This window comes from Dreissena polymorpha, chromosome 5 (genome assembly GCF_020536995.1).
Source record: "Dreissena polymorpha isolate Duluth1 chromosome 5, UMN_Dpol_1.0, whole genome shotgun sequence".
Classification (NCBI taxonomy): domain Eukaryota; kingdom Metazoa; phylum Mollusca; class Bivalvia; order Myida; family Dreissenidae; genus Dreissena; species Dreissena polymorpha.
In genome coordinates, this window is record NC_068359.1 from 92,125,905 (window position 1) to 92,146,949 (window position 21,045).

At 37.7% G+C, this 21,045-nt stretch overlaps 1 protein-coding gene across 1 annotated transcript; it reads right to left on the reverse strand.

Moving 5' to 3' along the window:
• Nucleotides 1-3,087: 3,087 nt before the first annotated feature.
• LOC127881965 (short-chain collagen C4-like) lies at nucleotides 3,088-5,274 on the reverse strand. Its single transcript, XM_052430248.1, has 2 exons — nucleotides 5,084-5,274; nucleotides 3,088-4,615 (listed from the first exon to the last, which is right to left on the reverse strand). The coding sequence occupies exons 1-2, from the start codon at nucleotides 5,265-5,267 to the stop codon at nucleotides 4,044-4,046; spliced, it is 756 nt and encodes a 251-aa protein (XP_052286208.1). The 5' UTR covers nucleotides 5,268-5,274; the 3' UTR covers nucleotides 3,088-4,043.
• Between the last annotated feature and the right edge of the window lie 15,771 nt (nucleotides 5,275-21,045).

Genomic DNA, 21,045 nt, shown 5'->3' on the forward strand with positions numbered 1-21,045 from the left:
ACATCCATGATTGATTACGTCTTAGCTAGTGAACGAAATTTTTCATGTATTGTTGATTGTACAATAGGCGAATTTAATGAATGGAGCGATCATGCCCCGTTACATTTGTCTCTTCGTTGTAATAACTTTTCACCCAAACACGAGAAATTTACTGATGTAAAATACAAATGGGACAGTTCCATCAAAGATCGATTTCGAACAGAAATCATAGCTAAATTACCTGTTTTTAATGATATTGTACGTAATGTTGATTATTTGAATAGATTGTCAGTAAATAATGCCATAAACGAGTTTACTGATACTATCCGCAGTGTAGCGGACCCATTATTTTCACATACATATACGTTTAGTAATAAACCGAAGTACATGTTCGAAGAATACGGTAGTTTAACTAATGCTGACTGGTTTGATAGTGATTGTGAGTCTGCCCGTCGTTTATATATTGATGCCTTAAAGTGTTTAAATTTAAATAAATCAGACGCTAGTAGATCAATGCTTTGTCATTGTAAGAAACTTTATAAAAGTTTAATACGGAAAAAGAAGGGATGTGCATACCGTACAAAAATGTCTGATATTGAAAACTTAAAGAAAAAAAAAACTCGCGATTTTTGGAAATTTTTCAAATCAAAGAATAAACTAACCAGCCATAACATTTCATTGGAAGATTTAAAATTATTTTTTGAAAACCTTAGCAACAGTACTTTTAATTGCAATAATACCGAGGCAGAGCATTTTTGTTCCAGCTATAATTTTAGCGAAGATAATGTTGTGTTTCCAGAGTTAGACCAGCCTATTAGTGTTGATGAAGTTTTATGTGCAATTAAAAAACTAAAGAGAAATAAGTCAGCGGGTGTTGATTTTATATTAAACGAATATTTTATAGAATGTAGCGATATATTGTGTAACCATTTATGTGATATTTTTAATTGTATTCTACAATCTGGTTTTTTCCCTGAAAAATGGACACATGGAATTATAATCCCATTACACAAAAAGGGCTCTGTAAACGATATTAATAATTACAGAGGAATTACACTTGTGATCTGTTTCTCAAAACTATTTACTACAATAATTAATAAGCACATCGAATGTTTTTGTGAGAATAATAATAGTATTTCGGATGCACAGTTCGGATTTCGTAAGGGTTATTCAACAATCGATGCTATATACATATTAATGTCTATTGTACAAAAATATATTAATGACAATAAAAGGCTCTATGTAATATATGTAGACATGATGAAATGTTTTGATAGTATATATAGAAAAGCATTGTGGTTAAAATTTATAAAACTGGCATTAGAGGTAAAATATTGCAAATTGTTAAAGACATGTATGAAAATGTTAAATCGTGTGTTAAGTCATGTTCTACTTATTCTGACTACTTCCGTTACTCGGTTGGTCTACGTCAAGGGGAAGTTATGTCCCCTTTGCTATTTTCTCTGTTTGTAGAGGTATAGAGATGTTTTTACAACATACTATAGAGTCTGGATTAACTATTGACGATGTTTTACTTATATTACTCCTTTTCGCCAATGATATGGCCATATTGGGTAAAAATCCAGAAGAAGTACAAAACCATTTGGATAATCTGCTTGTGTATTGTAATACTTGGGTTCTTAAAGTAAACACTTCAAAAACTAAAATTATGGTTTTCCGTAAGAGGGGCCGCCTACGCCAAAATGAGGCATGGACATAAGATGGCCAAATCATCGAAACAGTTGATAACTTTAATTATTTATGTACTGTTATACATTATACAGGTAGTTTCACATTCAACCAAGAACATTTAGTTGGTAAAGCCCTTAAGGCTATGAATACTTTGCTATACAAGTGTAAAATGTATGATCTAAAACCTAAAACACTTTGCCAGTTATTTGATGCATTTGTTGGTTCTATTCTTAACTATGCCTCCGAAATATGGGGTTTTACAAAGTCTAAAGAAATAGAACGTATCCATTTAAAGTTCTGTAAATGAATGCTACAAGTAAGACTCAACAGTTGTAACGCATGTGTTTACGGAGAGTTGGGTAGATACCCACTTACATAAATCGTTTTATAAGAATGTTAAAATATTGGTTTAAAATTAGATTGAGTGATAATATTATTCTCCATACTGTGTATAATATGAATGTTGAAGAGTGCCATAAAGGAAACATCAATTGGGTCTCACATATTAAACAGTTGTTAAACGATTATGGTTATGGATATGTTTTTAATAACCCTAGCTCTGTGTGTGTTAATTCTTTTATATGCCAGTTTATAAATAGACTTATAGATACATTAAAACAGGAATGGTTTGGTACATTAAGTAACAGTCCTGTATTAGACATGTACAGAGTTTTTAAACCTACAATTGTATACGAATCTTACTTGGATTTGTTACCAAGGAGTTTGCGTACCCAATTTGTTAAGTTAAGAATTTCTGTTCACTCACTGAGAATCTAAACTGGGAGGTATGGGCGTAATAATATTCCTCGCAACGAAAGATTCTGTGTTTGTTGCAATAGTAGAGATATTGAAGATGAGTTTCACTTTGTTTGTATTTGTCCATGTTTTAGTGTTTTACGACAAAAATACCTTAAAAGGTATTTATATGTTAATCCATCTGTATTTAAGTATCACCAATTACTGACTTCATCCGATAAAAACGAACTTGTCAAGTTGTGTAAATATATAAAAGAAGCATTTGTAATTCGCAATTCATTTATCAATAATACCATATAACCGGTATCACCTACAAATCTTTCTGTCATTATATGTTTAGAAAATTTACTATATGCTTTTTCTTCATTTGTATTTGTTTTTTTGTTTTTTTGTTTTATATATATATTTGTTTTCAACTTAAATGTAATGAAAACGTGACATATTTATTTTATACTGTTTGTATTAAGACGATGTACTTATGTATAAGTCTAAATAAAATGTCTGTTCTGTTCTGTTCTGTTATACGTCCTTAGACGACGTTTAAACACGAACCGAGCCGCACTGTATGCCTCGCTGAATGCTTAATACATAATTATAAAATAGTATTTAAACATGATATTGAGCAGATAAATTATCCCCAACACAATATAAGTAATCCAGTAAGTTTTTTATGTAATCATTTATTCGGTTTCCGCGTAAACAAAGCGTTCAGTATATTAAGCAGGAACTATTTGACTAATAATATTATTCAAAATAATGATAAAACGAAATCGCCTGATTGATATCATTGTATTATATCGACTTAAGCATCATATAAAGATAGAACATTATATTTAATGTATTAATCAAGGGATTTTTAATAGACATAATTTGAGGATACACATTATAAATAAATCTTGCGACTATTGCAATATGTCTGACTAAATAAAAAGGTACATAGATATATAGAGCATCCATGTCACGTTATAATCTGCAAATCATTAGCTTATTATATTTTTTACAAAACCATTGTTATCGAAAGTGATTGCTTGGTACAATTTATCTCACAATATGAAAAGGGGCACGAATATACAGATATCGATACCAATTTGATTGGAATAGGCTAACAAGAGTCTCTCCGTGTAATTGCAAAGTTGGCCAAATCAAAAGAAAACATTAAAAGGTAACTTGGCTTATAACTTTTCTTAGAAAAACATGTTCTCGTATAAGTGGCGTTTTAAGAATGTAACGACAAGAAAATATTTAAGTTTATAACTGAAAATGAAATCAACGGAACAACTTATTCAATATGGAAGAAATCAACACCACGTTCTAATTAGGATATGTGTATTATACTTTTTAAGATTTATTTAACATCGAGCAAACATGTATTTCGTGTACCTTAATGTGAGCCTGCCGCACTGGTTATACCATAGCAGCGTGTTAAAATAGCAATACATATCTTTAATACATATGCAACGGCCTCGAGCGTTTAATAAATTGACTAATAATAACACGTTATATGCGACTATATATGTAATATTAAAGTAGCAATCTGACAAATAATTTGAACTTATTTTAATTAAACTTATTTTACAGACTTCAAAAATCCATTAAGCTTGTGTGTTGTAACATGTTTATGTGCGGATCGAACAGACGACGCACGCAATTTCTCTTCCTTCTACGTACGGAGGGCATTTAAGAGTGCCGCATCGACCTTCAACCAGGTAAAACAAGGCTCCATTTAGGTCCGCAAAGCTTGAGTGCAATGGCTCGGCATTTTTGTCCATGCATACATACCCTTTGCCTTGATGTGTATAATGCTCTCCCATCAGGTATCCCTGATACTCCTTGGTCCATCCGCTGTAGCAAGATGTGCGGCCAGGTATCATCAAAGTTGATTTTCCGCCAGCAAGGCACACGGAGCACGCTACGTCGTTCTGATTGAGATTGTTGAACGCTGGAGGATTTGAGTGTATTTCGTACTCAGCGCCATACATCAAAGACCTGGACGTATCGGCCACACTATTGTATTGGTCATACTCTGGGTCGCTTGGCAAGCAAATGTATTCACCAGAGCCAGCGTGAGAACTGTGTCCCCCGGCTGCCTGCCCTGTATACACCTGTGTAGTGCCTGTGACATTGGGACATGTTTTCTTACCCCAGTGAACGTACGTCGCTGACGTCTGATGTGAGTTGGTAATACAGCCTGGAGATGTGAAATCCCATATCAGAAAACAAATTATTGCAGTATCTTGTCTTTAATTAAAGTAAAAGCAATCTATCTGAATGATTTTGATTTAATATTAACAACCAATCAGTTAATCGTGTTGGAATTATTCTCATTAGGTCGCAGATCTACACAATCAGGCGCTACAATTAATGTATCATGAATCATTGCAATATCAGACAAATGTTAAAAATATAAATGCATTCATATGTCGAATACATTATGCCCTTTTAAGTAAGCGTTCAATTAAAATATGACATATTTGCTATGGTGTTTTAGTATGAGTTTTCCTCCAAAGATACATACTATTCTTTCATGTCATAAAATTGGTACATACTTTGAAGATTATAAGCCTACGTTGAAATTGATCTGTGAATGAACACATTTAAGAGATTATTATAAAGGTATTATTATTTGAAATAATTGAATTTGAATACAACAACTCACCTTGTACTTGTTGCTCCAGAACTTGCATTTTCTTAGCGTTTTCTGATTTGAATTGTTCCAAGTAGATTAGCTTCTCAATCACGTTGTGCTCATATTCGAACCTGTTTGTGTTGTAATTGACGCATTTGGGTTCCAGCGCTTGGGCGCCCAGCAACATACACGCTCCAACCAGTCCGAGAATCATACTTAGCGAGAATACGAGTCGGTATGAAAACTGCACTCGTCTGAATTCACTTATATTCTATTCGCCGGGTCACTTGGTTGTTTTGGCATGGCGGCAGAAAGACGTGAATCCATAAAACAAAACTGTAACAACAATTTTGAGTATGCTTGATATTTTGTTTGAATTAGTGTCAGATGGTTATTCAAATACTTGAAAGTGTGAGACGTTAAATCAAATTCAGTTGGAAAGTAACCAACCCTGTTGTAAAATATTTTTGAAATATTTGCAGTATGTATCAAGGAAATTTTTTGACGAAAAAATCATCCTTACCGAAACAGGAAATCTTGCCCTTTCAAATTAGCTAATATATCCTACGAATTGATCAACTATGGATTTGAAACCCACTTATTTCAAGGATAACAACTGAGAGGATGATTGCGTTATAAATGAACTTATTTCAAGTCACCATTGCTGTTGAATAGTTTTTTTACATCGAAAAAATGTATGTACATTAGGATTATAAGGAGTTCATTTGTAAGTACAATAGCCAATGTATGACTATGTGTTTGTATTTTGGACCAACGCAACGCAGCGTTATAACATAGGTGTATGAAACCATTTCAAGATGTATGTCGGCCTTACACCAAAAAGAATGGCCCCAAAACTTTGGGGAAATTATCGTTATAAGGAATCAGGACGAAAAAAACGAACGAAGAGCATATTACTTCTGCAAACTTTATATTTCATCTTCTTCTAATCTAGATGACAAAATCGATAGTTAAACGGTAACAACCAAAACAATTTTTATTAATTAGATAATACACGGTTCGAAACGAGAGAAATAATAATTGTTATAATCGACCTTAGGGTTTTAAAAAAACATACCGTCTGTTTAGTTTTGGACATTGAAGCACAGGAAAAACACTTGAGTATGTGTACCCAAAAAGGCGTTTAACTATGATAATAAATCGTGTAAAAAATAATCACCAGTAAGATTGAGTAGCATAACAATCAAGACAGAATGGCGTTGATCAGCTTTATAATCAGCGAAAAATAAAATGTTACTGCACTTAAGATGTTGTAAATATGTTTTACCCTTGCGTCGACATGTTTCAAATAGCATTGATAAGATACAAAATAAATGTAATACGGAAGTAAATCAATAATAAAACTATTAAAATGACACATGTAAAAAAATTCAAGTGCGGCTTAATATTTAGGCGCTAGTTCTTAAACAAACACTTAGATCCCTCGTTTTTATATTACATTACAAAATACTTTTTCGTTTTATTTGTCAACTATTTGCCTGTGTAGTGCAAATGTTTTGTCAGTGTCATTTTAATAAGGACAATTATACAAGTACATGTAAAATGGCGTCAATGAACAAATTTAATATGTATATCGACCATATTTTATGTTAATATTCTAAAGTTCATCTTGAAGTTCGAGTGACCCGACGATATAAAAGATACAAACGCTAAATTGTAAATATCATGTAACGGAAATGTAAAAAGGGGCAGTTCTGCTGCCCATCTGTCAATCGAACAACTAAGCAATTAAATTATTATCGAAAGTATAGTTTTTTTGTTGTGGGTCAAATTTGCATGTCAATACGACACTATATACTGTAATTTACACTATTTACTGGAAACCTCATTTGAGAATCGTAATGGACATGAAGTTGAAGTTAACAATGCAGGATGTTTTAAAACCGAATGCAAATAGGAGCGTCTAAAAAGAATGACAGGCATGTCATAGACTGTCTGTGAGTCTCCTACAGGTGCCCAGACGGTCTTGACACGTTCGCAGAATGTCTTGGTGTCTCTTGCATGTGCCCCGAGGGCCTGGGATACTTTCTGGATGTCTCCTGCAGGTGCCCAGACGGTCTTGGTACCGTTGCAGACTGTCTGGTAGTCTGCTGCAGGTGCCCCGACGGACTGAAAGACTGTCTGGATACGTCGTAAACTGTCTGGGAGTCTTCCGCAGGTGCCCACACGTCTTGGCAACGTCGCACACAGTCCGGGAGTCTACAGCAGGTGCCCCGACGTTATTGGCACTTTTGCAGACTGTCCGGGAGTTTCCTGCAGAGGCCAAGACGGTAAAGGCACCGTCGTTGACTGTCTGGGAGTCTCCTGCAGGTGCCCATACGGTCATGGAGACTGTCTGGCACAGTCGAATACTGTCTGAGAGTCACTTGACGGTACATAGACGGTTTTGGCACCGTCGCAGACTGTCTGGGAGTCTTATGCAGGTACTACGACGATCTGGGCGACTGTCAGAAATCGTCGTAGACTGTCTGAGAGTCTTCTGCATGTGCCGAGACGGTCTTGGAACCGTCGCTGACTTTCTTGGAGTATCTTTGAGGTTCCCCGACGGTCTGGAAGACTTCTTGAGCCGTCGAACACTGTCTGTGAGTCTTCTGCAGGTGCTCAGACGGTCTTGGCATCGTTGTAGACCGCCTGGGCGTCTCCTTAAGATACCCCGACGGTCTAGGAGACTGTCTGTCGTAAACTGACTGGGTAACTCCTACAGGTGTCCAGACGGTCTTTGCATCGTCGCAGACTGTCTGGGAGTCTTGTGCATGTGCCCCGACGGTCTTGGAGACTGTCTTGCACCTTCGTAGACTGTCTTTGAGTCTCATGCAGGTTCCCAGACGGTCTTCGCACCGTCGTTGACTGTCTGGGAGTTTCCTGCAGGCTCCACGACGGTCTGAAATACTGTCTGGCACCGTAGTTGACAATCTGGGAATCTCATGCAGATGCCCGACGGTTTTTGTACCGTTGCACACTGTCTGGTAGTCTGCTGCAGGTGCCCCGGTCTGGAAGACTGTCTGGCACCGCCAGAGACTGTCTGGGAGTCTCCTGCAGGTGCAAACACGGTCTGGGCAACGTCGCTGACTGTATGAGAGACTCCTTTATGTGCCTCGACGGTCTGGTAGACTGTCTGGCACCGGCGCAGACTGTCAGGGATTCTCCTGCTGGTGCAATGACTGTATTGGCACCGTCGCAGAGTCTCTTGCAGATGCCCCTACGGTATGAAAGCCTGTCTGGCACGGTCGTAATCTAATTGGGAGTCTCATGCAGGTGCCCAGACGGACTGGGAGACTGTATAGCACCGTCGTAGACTGTGGGGAAGTCTTCTGCTGGTGCCATACGGTCTTGCCAACGTCAAAGACTGTCGAGGAGTCTGCGAGTCTCCTGCATATGCCCAGACGGTCTTGGTACCGTTTCAGACTGTCTGGTAGTCTGCTGCATGTGCCCCGACGGACTAGGAGACTGACTGGCACAGTCGTAGACTGTCTGAAGTCTCCTGCTGGTGCCATACGGTCTTGCCAACGTCGCAGACTGTCTGGGAGTCTCCTGCAGATGCCCCGAAGGTATTGGCACCGTCACAAACTTTCTAGAAGTCTTTTGCAGGTGCCCCGACGGTCTGGAAGACTGTCTGGCACCGTCGTTGACTGTCTTGGAGTCTCTTGCAGGTAACCAGACGGTATTGGCATCGTCACAGACTGTCTGAAAGTCTTCTGCAGGTGCCCCGACGGTATGGAAGACTGTCTGGCACCGCCATTGACTGTTTTGGAGTCTCATGCAGCTAACATGACGGTCGTTGTACCGTTGCAGACTGTCTGGTAGTCTGCTTCAGGTGCCTCAACGGTGTGGGAGACTGTCTGGCACAGCCGCACACTGTCTGGGAGATTGTATTGCCTCGTCGTCTGGGAGTCTCCTGCATGTGCCCAGGCGATCTTTGCATAGCCTTAGACTGTCTGGGAGTCTCCTGAAGTTTCCTCCGACGGTCTAGAAGACTGTCTGGCACCGTCGTTGACTGTCTGGGAGTCTCATACAGGTGCCCAGTTCGTCTTTGTACCGTTGCAGACTGTCTGATAGACTGCTTCAAATGCCTCGACGGTCTAGCAGGCTGTCTGGCACCGTCGTATACTGTCAGGGAGTCTCCGACAGCTGCCCACACGGTCCTGGCAACGTCGCAGACTGTCCGGGAGTCTCCTGCAGGTGCCCCGACGGTCTGTGAGACTGTCTGGCACCGTCTCAGACAGTCTGAGAGTTTCCTGCTGGTGCCATGACGGTCTTGGCACTGTCAGAGTGTCCTGTTGGTGCCATGACGGTCTTGGCACCGTCACACACTGTCTTGGAGTCTCCTGCAGGTGACCCGACAGTCTAGGAAACTGTCTGGCACAGACGTTAACTGTCTAGGAGTCTCCTACAGGTGCCCCGACGGTCTGAAAGACTGACAGACACCGTTGTAAAATTTCTGAGAGTCTCATGCAGGTGCCCAGACGCTATTGACACCGTCGTTGACTGTCTTGGAGTCTCCTGCAAGTGCCCCGACGGTCAGTGAGACTATCTGTCTTCACCGTCATAGACTGTCTAGTAGTCTCCTGCAGGTGTGTCCAGACGGTATTGGTACCGTAGCAGACTGTCTGGTAGTCGGCTATAGGTACCCCGACGGTCTGACAGACTGTTTGGCACCGTCGTAAACTTCTGGGAGCCTCCTGCAGATGCCCACATGGTCTTGACAACGTCGCAGACTGTCTTGTGGTCTCCTGCAGATGCCCAGACAGTCAGGAAGACTGTCTGGCACGGTCGTTAACTTTCGGGGAGTCTCTTGCAGGTGCAAAGACGGACCGAGCACCGTTTCAGACTGTCTGGGAGTCTCCTGCAGGTGACCCGACGGACTTCAAGACTGAAAGGCAGCGTCGTACAACGTCTGGTATTCTCTGGCATGTGTCCAGATGGTCTAGGCACCGTCCGTCGCAGATTGTCTTGGAGTCTTCTGCGTCTGGCCACGTCGTAGACTATCTGAGAGTCTCCTGCTGGCGCAAAGAGGGTCTTGGCACCGTCGTAGACTTTTTGTGAGTCTCTTGCAGGTGCCCGAAGGGTCTGGGAGACTGTCGGGCACCTTCGAGGACTTACGGGGAGTCTCATGCATGTGCCCATACTTTCTTTGCACTGTCGTCGCAAACTGTCTGGGAGTCTCCCGCAGGTGCCCCGACGGTCTGGGAGACTGTCTGGCACTGTGGGCGACTGTCTGTGAGTCTGCTGTAGGTGCCCTGACGGTCTTGGCACCGTCGCAGACTGTCTGGAATCTCCTACATGTATCCCGACGGTCTGAGAGACTGTCTGTCACCGTCATGGACTGTCTCTGAGTCTCCTGTAGGTGCCCAGACGCACGCATTGGGGTCGTGGCGGTAATGTAAAAAGACGCTGAGGTAACACTATGGTTGCATTAGGTCGTTTATCGACGATCACTTAGAAGTTATCTCCGTGGTTCTTTATTCTGATGGTGTGATAGGTTCCGGAAAAAATTCATGACTGTTGTCGAAACAAGGAAAGAATGCCCGATGAGAGACGGATGCATTTTTGCGGAATTGCACATTCTAGGTTGCCGCTCGATACAATTGACAATATACTGCATTACGTCGATTGCTTTGGTGTCGCAAAGTATGGCATTTTTACTTAGATATCAGCGCGTTTAGTTTTTAAAGTTTCAAATCGTGAAGTTAACAATATGACGGTAACTAGGTGCATTCGAACAAGGTGCATTTTGTCTCTTCGGTATGATAAATGTTTGTGTGTTTCTTCTAAATTAGCACGGCGCTCCTCGTGCGTCTTCAGTCGGGTCATTAGGCTTATTCAACAACAGCAAACGCGATAAATCGTGATCTAATCAGGGACATATTCGTGTGTAGGTCCCTGATCTAATGTAGAATCGTGTTCATAAAATAATATGTTCGCTCGGAGGTACGCCACCGTTGGATTTTTGTAATGAAATAAAATTCGATCATTCACCAAAATGCAACAAATATTATATGCACATGTATATGTTAATTCGTTTTTGCGTTTTTAAGTATATCGCGAATTCAAAGCAAATGTCAGTAGATCTAGCAGACTATTTCGTGTATAAGAGGTTTCTAAAAGCACATATCCTTTTTACACTATCCTTGTCAACTTACACTAGCATGAAACAAACAACCCCTACTGAAGACAGAGACTTTTTGTTTTAATATGTCCATGTAAACACTAGGATGACTCGAACAAAAAAGTATTCGGAACTATTAGAAAATACATACGTTAAGTATACAGTCAAACCTGAATTCAGCGGTCAGTCAAGGGAAATGACCAAAGTGACCGCTGTCCACAGGTGACCGTTGAATTCGGATCACAATTTTTAGATGGTTTGTCAGTTGGTAGTATTGCTACGTCGTTACCCCACCCATTCGTTTGCATACGGTGTTAAACAAATGCTAATTGCCGTTAACTAAGCATAATAACATAATTTACGTACATTGAAAAATACAGAATTATATCTTATAGATTGATTTAATTTCATATTGTTATTAAACTAAAGCAATGACTTTATCTACGCTAGTATAATTGTTTACTCATGCATCTCGATCATTCAAGAAATAAAACTTGTCACGTGCCGTTGACGTCACGTCCGTACAAGTTTAAAAAGCGGATTCGCTTTCATAAACCGATAGTACGAAGATATTGTACCGTTCTAATAAGAAAAAGACGCAAAAAGTTTGTTAAAATTTATTCGTACGCAAACATCACACAAAAGCATTTTAATTCAACAACCTCATACAAAATACAACGCTTCAAACTCACATTTGCATTCGATTCATACTTCTACATAATTTCTCGCTTATGCTTAAGCACACTCTGCACTTGCGTACGTCCAACACAGAGTATATTAAATATTAAAAAGCCAAATATGACCAAAGTAAACAAACATGAAACAAGAACTATAACTATCATAGATGACCATTTTCTAACACAAATCGTTCATAAACCAACACGTTGTGATATCATTAGAGTCTCTTTAATCGGAACCACAAAACAAAGCGTATATCCTCAACAGACAGTGTCAAGATGCCTTCACACCAATCACATCTAATACAGTACTATTCCTGATAAAGGCTCCAGCCAACATCCATCTATGTCAGACATCAACATCACAGAAAATGGAATATCTAAACAATTCGTCAACATCGTCATTCCCTTGACCGGTTTGGTCGTTGGGGGGAAAATGAGGGACGACGATACGGACATCCTCCTTCAGTCAGGTCTGTTGTGTGCTGCTGAGCGTAATTCATCCATGGAAAGGTATGTCAACGCTTTTAAATTGTTCATCAAGCTTTTATTATGACGGCCTTGATTTCGACAACCTTATAGCTAGCCCTGAAGAGCACTCTTGCACAGAGAGGCATGCCCGGTGACCAATCTCTTGCACGACTGTTACATTACATTCACCTCTGTGTTGGGCTCAGAACGGACTATTGTTGTGAAAGCGTCTCATTCATGTCATGATCATACCAAGCGTTCATCATTGAGGCTACAGTATACTAACAATCTCTTGCACGACGGTTACATTGCATTCACTGCATTAAAGAAAACCATCTCATACCATGATATCTTATATCAGTCTTAATTCACTATTATAAAATTGATATGGTTTTTTGATGTTAAGAAACCAACATACATACACACGTCGAAGCAATTCCTAACGTCACTCAATAAACATTATGTTCAATTATTTACATTTGTAAAGTGCGTGGAATGATTCCATCTGCGTGAATGGGCAATAAAATAGTTCCAAAGAGTTGCATTAAAACTCGCAAGTTTTTGCACGATTTATCGTACATTTAAAAGTCATATTTCTTAATTTAATGCATGCGATCTTAAATATCCAATCAAATATACATTGAATGCGTTTGTTCGGTTTTAGCTATTTTATAGACAAAATGGCGTGCTGAGCCTTTCGCAGAGTTGTTTGTGAGAGCAAGGAACGACAACTCTGCGTGGAGATTGGCCTGGTGACGTGCCCAAACCAAACCAGATTTCGTTGTTTCACCGTCGCCAGTATGGGCTCTTGTGGTCCAACAAATGCAGTCATCTTCCTGACTAACTCGTTGGTCTTGTGCTCCGTGTATGAGATGCGGAGCAGCCTTAGGAGAAATTTATGTTCAAATGCCTGTATCTGCGTTCTGTGTCTCGCAGCCGTAGAGTAGGATGGAGACTACAAGGGACTTGTAAAATTCACAAAGCCTAAGGTCAATTTAAATTCAAATACCCTGCAGAGTATTAAAGGAATGCAGTACAGAAATATCCCCAATCCTGACTTGAATCTTTAAATAAAATCCCTGTCCCTAGGAAAAATCCCAACTGATTGGAAACATGCAAATGTATGCCCTGTCTATAAAAAGGAGACAAACATACTGCTATAAATAAGAGACCAATATCACTTACATGCATTTGCTGTACAATACTTGTACATGACATAGCTAGTTAAATCATGTCTCACCTTGATAAATAAATGTGACTTACAACACCGGTTTAGACCTTCTCGTTTGTGTGAAACACAATTGATATAATTTTCTCCTAAACCTAACTCGATGACATAATCAAGGTATACAAACTTACACCATAATTATGGATTTGTCTATAGTATTCGATTAAGTCCCCCACTAACACCTCTTACACAACGAAAATACTATGGAATTAATTAAAATGCTTTCTTCTGGTTTTCTGACTTCCTAACAAATAGAACCAAGACTGTAGTCCTGGAGAGAACCATGTCAGACAATGTACATATTACCTCCGGAGTCCCACGGGGCACTGGCTTTGGGCCCATCTTGTTTCTGACCTACATAAGTCACATTGATGATTATATCAAGCATACCACCCAAGGACTTGGTGTAGATAACAGCATCATCTACGAAAACATCAACAATCTCTCCGACGCCTATAAGCTGCAGCTATGTTTTGAAGCTGCTGGTCGATGGGAGCATGACAGTGTAATTCAATTCTACCATGAACAAGGAAATCATATCATCTTCTCATACAAACTACATGATCAAATCCTTGAAAACGGATATCTGCCAAATATCTATGTGTTGCACTCCAAAGTAACCTTCAATGGGATAAACATATTAACCCAATCACAAAAAATGCAAACCAGGCACTCGGATTTCTTCGCCGCAACCTCAAAATTCACTCATCAAGATCATACTTACAAAGCAAAAGTCAGGCCTTAATTATAATACTCCTCCACTGTCTGGGACCCAAATACAAAAGCTCAAATAAATTAAATGGGAAAAGTAGAAAGGCGTGCAGAAAGATTCGTAAAAAAAAAGTTACCACAACACAAGCTCAGTAATTAATATGATAAACGCCCTCAATCGGCCCACAAATGAAATATGAAGACAAAATTTCGTCTCTTTGTGCTGTATAAAATTATCAACCATGTAGTTGCCATCACTCCTCATGATAACCATATTGTTCTTGTCGACCGCGGATCCAGACTCAGTAGAAACAATTGCTTTAGGTACATACAAATCCAATCGAATTCACTACCTCCCCATATACACGAGGCAGCCACAGTAGACGTTTTAAAAACCCTTGCTCCTGTGGCGGTAATTGTCCACCTTATCCACATGTAGACACTTACAACGAAATTAATTTAAAATTTACACCCAACTGAGAACGTTTGTACAGTTTTCAACCCTTAAACAAAAGGCGCCGGAACAATATATTCTATTAAAAAGGGGTGCTGTAGAAGAAGAAGAAGAAGAAGAAGAAGTTCAGTTTATGATGTTTATTCCTGTATTTGCGCGATGGTGATCTGAAATATTAACTTTTTGAAACTATATTCTTAAATCTTTTTCTAAAAAGAAGGGATATAGTTGACACTTGTTCGTAATTTCATTTCATTGTTCCTCAAAAAGTTGTCACTCTGTTGCTCTGGTCACTTTCCTACCATGGAGTAATTAAATGGTAATTAAATTGAATGCGTTTTGATTCCCTTTTATTATTGTTTAATTTGAGTTGCAATGCTATGAGGATAAATTTTATTTACACTTATATGTATCATGAATATTGCTGGGCCAAGTGTGAGGTTGAGCGCTTTAAAACCGGTTTAAAACCCAATGCTTTGCCTTGACCGTTCCAAGGCGGTGACCCCAGCTTTATTCTTATATCTATGATGTACCATTTGTGTCAAAAGTCAACAATACCTCCTAGGTAAAAAGAGAAATTACGTCGACGTATAATATGTTCGTCGACGTACATTATTTTGTACTTCGACGTACAAAATTGTACTTCGGCGTACATTTTTTACCGACCCTTGAGTGTTAGCCAATCAGATGACACCTTACATCTGTTGCTTTGATCCCCATGATAAACATTCACTGCGCTATTTTCAGACTCGTTATACGATTTTTATTTTAAAATTTGTTTCCATATTATTTGGCCTATGCGTTCTAAACAATCGTGTTACCACAATAAAACAGCGGAAGTCTACAATGTGTATTAGCAACCTGCTGTGGTGATCCCTATTTTATCCATTTGAGCGTCAAGTGACATATAGATCAGACATCGGCCTGCTGTCTTATAAAGTGTATAATATTTATTACTTAAACCGATTTTAGAATAAATACCGTCTAGTAGATACATATTTTTAATTCTTTGTTGTTGTTTTTTTGTTGTTTTTTTCAATTTGATATTTTTATTCATTTTGTCCTCATTTAAAAAAAGACATTTGAAACATTTATTATGAATAAATCTGAATGAAAAGCGGCTCAAGAGACGAGGGTTTTTATTGGCTGTTCAGAAAATTTGTACGTCGACGTACAAAAATGTACGTCGCAGTACAATTTGTACTTTGACGTACAAATATTTATCACATGCTGTACCCTGTTTCCAAAATGTAATACAACCATTACATATTTTTTTACACATGTGTAATACAACATTTTATAAGCGTGTTCATTGGCTTAGTTTTCGTTTATTGACCAATCGCATTTTGTTATTTTGCTGAAATGACGTTGCAACGTCAAATGACGTCACGAAATGTAAACAACATTCGGTTATCATTATGTTTGCATAAATATTTATTTATTTTGCTCATTTAAAAGCATGTGATAAAAAAGATCTGACACTCGTTGTCATATATCATACCATATTGAATTAAACGAGTTCAGGAATTTTGTTAGTAAGCGAGCCTTTGGCATGATATGACAACTTGTGCCAGAGCCTATATATACGTCGAAGTGTATTTCATATGTGTACGTCTGAAGTACATTTTTTGTACGTCGACGTACATATTGTACGTCGACGTGCATTTCTCTTTTTACCTAGTAGGTCTTGTTGACTTTCGACCCAAATGGTACGCCATATATATATGTTTATGTTGTTTTGTTTTGTTCTGTTTGGTACTGTTTTGGCAATTGGCCACTTGCCTAAAATAAAGGACCAACTAATTGTATATAATGAGAATGCAGTACTGCTCTAGCAGCTGGAGTTTTCTTCTGTATATTTTGTATATCTAGAAATCTTAACACACCGTGATAGATCTACACTAGATCTACAAAGCACATTTTTTTCATTTTTATAGTTCTTATTTCTAGTGAATTTTGATTAGTCGTAAATAAATGACAAGATCTGGATTGTGACATTTAATTAAACCGTGTCCGTCGTTACAGTTGAGGTCCCAGAATTTAGTTGGTTTATGGACGTTTCGTGCCACTACCAGTTCGTGCCACTGATATTTGTGTTAAAAAGGGGTAGACGTTTCGTCCCACTGATAATATATAGGCGGATAGGTGTGAATAATGCCGTATAGGTGTGAATGATATTGGGGTGTATATAAATGTAGAAAATTACAACAATGTTGACAATTATGATTATAAATAACAAACAAATAAAATGATTTATCGTAAGTATACTAATATTTGTAAATAGTGTATTATATGCGATAAACATAAAGCATAAAGTGTTGTTATTTTTTATGAATCATGTGTATGCGCTTGTAGTAATAAAATAAAATGATTTATTGTTAGTATAAAAACATGTGTGCATAGTTCATTATGTTTAATAAATATAAAACATGAAATGCTGTTATTTTCTATGCTTCAATTGTATGTATTATATACATAAATAATAATATATAACATTAATGAACAATAATACAATTTAAAATAAAGTAGGTCTTTTTCTTTTAAGAAAAGCTTATGCTTTACTATTTTCATTGATTGTAAAGAATGTATCGCCCCATTCCTAGCTAAAATATTCAATTACTTATTTGATAACTGTGTATATCCGGAGTCCTGGACTAAAGGCTCAATTGTCCCATTGTTCACAAAGGGTGATAAATCTAATCCGGCAAATTATAGAGGGATAACTTTAGTAAATATTCTGGCTAAAATATTTTCTTTAACGCTGCGCAACCTTCTAAATAATTGGTTCGAGAACGAATCAATTCTAAATGAATGTCAATTTGGTTTTAGAAATAATCGTAGTACGTCTGACTGTATTTTTAATCTACATAGTAGATTTTTCACGTCTGACTGGATTTTTAATCTACATAGTATTATTCAGAAGGTTTTAGCAAATAATGTGTGTGTGTGTGTGTTGTGTGTGTGTGTGCGTGCGTGCGTGCGTGCGTGCGTGCGTGTGTGTGTGTGTTTTTAATATTATCTATAGAGATTATTTGTATGCTATGATTTAGCCAATCTTCATCTCACTGTGTATATGTATTTATCATATGATTTATTTTGCCAAAAGCATGTAATGCTGATTATGCGAATAAATATACCATAAACCACTATTGACTCACAAACTTTCAAATAGCCGTATGTGTATTTGCGTAATTAGCAATCAATTAATTACCGACTCGGGCCTTTAATTTACCGACACGGGCCTTTGATGGCCAATTAGTAACCAATAAGTAAACAACTCACCGCTTTAATTATGATACAAACTGTGTAATTTATTGAAGGAGTAAATAAAGTCAGTTGAACACACAGTATATAATACCGCTAGACGGTACGAACGAACAACGACGTTAAAGGTATTTTTTTACATATATAGAATAATAAAGCAATATATTATTTTCAATTGATAGTTATAATTTAAATATTATCTTATAAAAACTAATATATCATATTTTCATTGGATAGTTATAATATAATTATTATTAAATACAAACTAATATACATCATAGTTCACAACATATTTCTTTTTTCCAGGATGGCATCGCAGAATCAACGGTCGAGCAGGGCGTCCCGACCTAGGGTTTTACGTGCTCGTCCCCCTGTTGCGCCATGAGGCAGAAACAGTGAATCTGACAATCCGCCTTGTGTCGGAGCACGCCCTGACTCGGGTACACCGGAAAATTTTCAAAGAAGTGCGCGGGCGGCTATTCGAGATCTTGGAGAAGTACGAAGACGATGACATGACAACTACTCAACTGCTGAGAGCGTGCAGCCATATCATCGGGCTGGGACCTAGCACAACCCAGGATGACATCCACGATGAGGACTTTTGAAATGCAATACATTGTATATATGATTTGTGTATGTCAAAGACCTATAGATAACACAGATTGGAAACTCTCGTCTTCGCGATAGCGATATGCGATAATATCTAACGGCGGACGCGGGTCACGTGACATCGATTTTGGAGATGCCGGTGTACCTGTAGATTCTTCCCTGTTCCAGCTACTGTCGGCCATTTTGTTTTAAAGCAATCAATTATGCGCAAAGTCGGTCGCCGCAAACAGACATATTGAATATTTTTTTCTGTAAATAAAAATAAGTTTTTATTTTCTTTGTTGATAATGCTTCAGGTTTTGGAAGTTATTATTCTTATGTATTATTAATTTATCGGAATTTGAAAGAGAACAATGGATTTGTTCATTTTCGATAATTTTTGAAAAATTGAAAGGCCCAAACGATTTTTGTCAAAAACTTCTTCATTTCTCATCACAGATTGATTAAGTAAGATGGTTATGCTAGGTGAGATGTTAATCTAGGTATGATTTATAAAAAGTAGTCGAAAATAAGGCATTTTAAAGGATTTTGCCTTTGTACAATTTTATACTGTTATTTCATTCAATCATTTTCACACCTGTCGCCAAAGTGGTTTGTTTCTTTCTTAAAAACTTTTCTATTTCTCATTCCAAATCTTTGAAGTATGATTTTTATGCTAGGAGAGATGTTAATCTAAGTATAAATTACAAAAACGTAGAAGAAAATGTTCAATTTAAAGGATTTGGCCTTATACAATGTTGGTACATTTTTAAGCTCTTTTCCTCTGTTGTAAACGATTGCTGTCAAACGTGTTTTTGTTCTTTTTGATAAACTTTTTCATTTTTCATCCCAAATAGATAAAGTCAGATTGTTATGCTTGGTGATATGTTTATCTAGGTTTGATTTAAACAAACTGGAGGAAAATGTTCATTGTAAAGGATTTTGGCCTTGTACAAAGTTGGTACAATTTTTAGCTCTTATACCCTATTCTGCACACCTGTCGTCAAACGTGCTTTGGTTCATTGTGAAAACCTTTGTCATTTTTCATACAAACATAACATCTCCTTCAGTTCGCTAATTGATCCGACAATTAACACGCGCGTGAAATGTTTGTTTTGTTTTCTTTTCGCGAAATCCTAGTCCATGACACTTAGAGCTTTTATTAATTACCAATAGAAAAAAACTTGGTTACAAACAAAACTTTAATAACCTATAACTCATGAATAAGATCTTAATAAAAAATAGAGAATTAAAAAAAACTGAAAAAATCCACAGAATCAATATTGAAATAAGACTAACTGAAACCGTTTTTGGATCGAACGATCATAGCATTTATTATACTGGAATGTTGTTTTTATCAGAGACCTAGATCTATGTGTCCACATATATCTATCCGTTTTGAAATAATATTATTTTATAAGGTTTTAAATGTTTGAATTAAAAATGTATACAAGAAAATTTTATCAGCAAAAGCCTTTTAAATAAATTATTCAACGGCATTCTCGCCGCGATTTGGAAATTCTTATAGCGCTATTACTTCAACGATCGCGGCATTATAAATTCTTATTTTAGGTTAATAGAATCGAGAAATTGTAAAAGCATAATTACTCATGTTTCTATGAAACTTTATTTTATAAAAATCGGATAATTATTGACCAAGTTACAGCCGCCTTTCTATAGCGCCGTAACATTTTCGCATAACTTTGCTCGATAATCGTAGCCGTTGCTACTGGACACGTCGCTATCTTATCGCAATCGTGATACATCGGCTATCTTCGGACTCCTCCGATTGATTTATGGAATAAATCGTCTGCTAATCCAAAGTGGTCTTATCAGTTTCTCGACCACATGACCCCCGCCGCGAGATAGCCCGATAAGGCGCGAAGTTTCCAATCTGTGTATTCTATAGGTCTTTGTGTATGTGTATGATAGGATAGTATGCTGTTGTATTTGTGTTTCTATATTTGTGCACTTTTGTATATGTGTATTAAAACAATGTTTGAATATATTTATGTTATCAATCTAGATATTTTTAAAATGTATGCATGCATTCACTTTTGATGTTGTTAATGTCAATTTATTGCAAATGTTTGTATATATTTATGTAATCTCTGCCAACACAAGATAATCCTACCAGATTGGGTAGGATGCAATTTTTTTTTAAATGTATGTTTGCATTCACTTCTGATGTTTTAATATATTTATGTAATGTATTGTTAATGTATTATATGAAGCATTTAAATTGACTCTTAAACAATCTTGAAAAAAACATTGTTGTTTTCCCATTGAACAGATGTTACAATCAAAGGTGCGAAAGTTTCCTGTTATGATTTCACACCCATACGGTATTATTCACACCTATCCGCCTATATATTATCAGTGGGACGAAACGTCCAATGCACTCCTACACAAATATCAGTGGCACGAACTGGTAGTGGCACGAAACGTCCAGCACCCATTTAGTTGATTTAA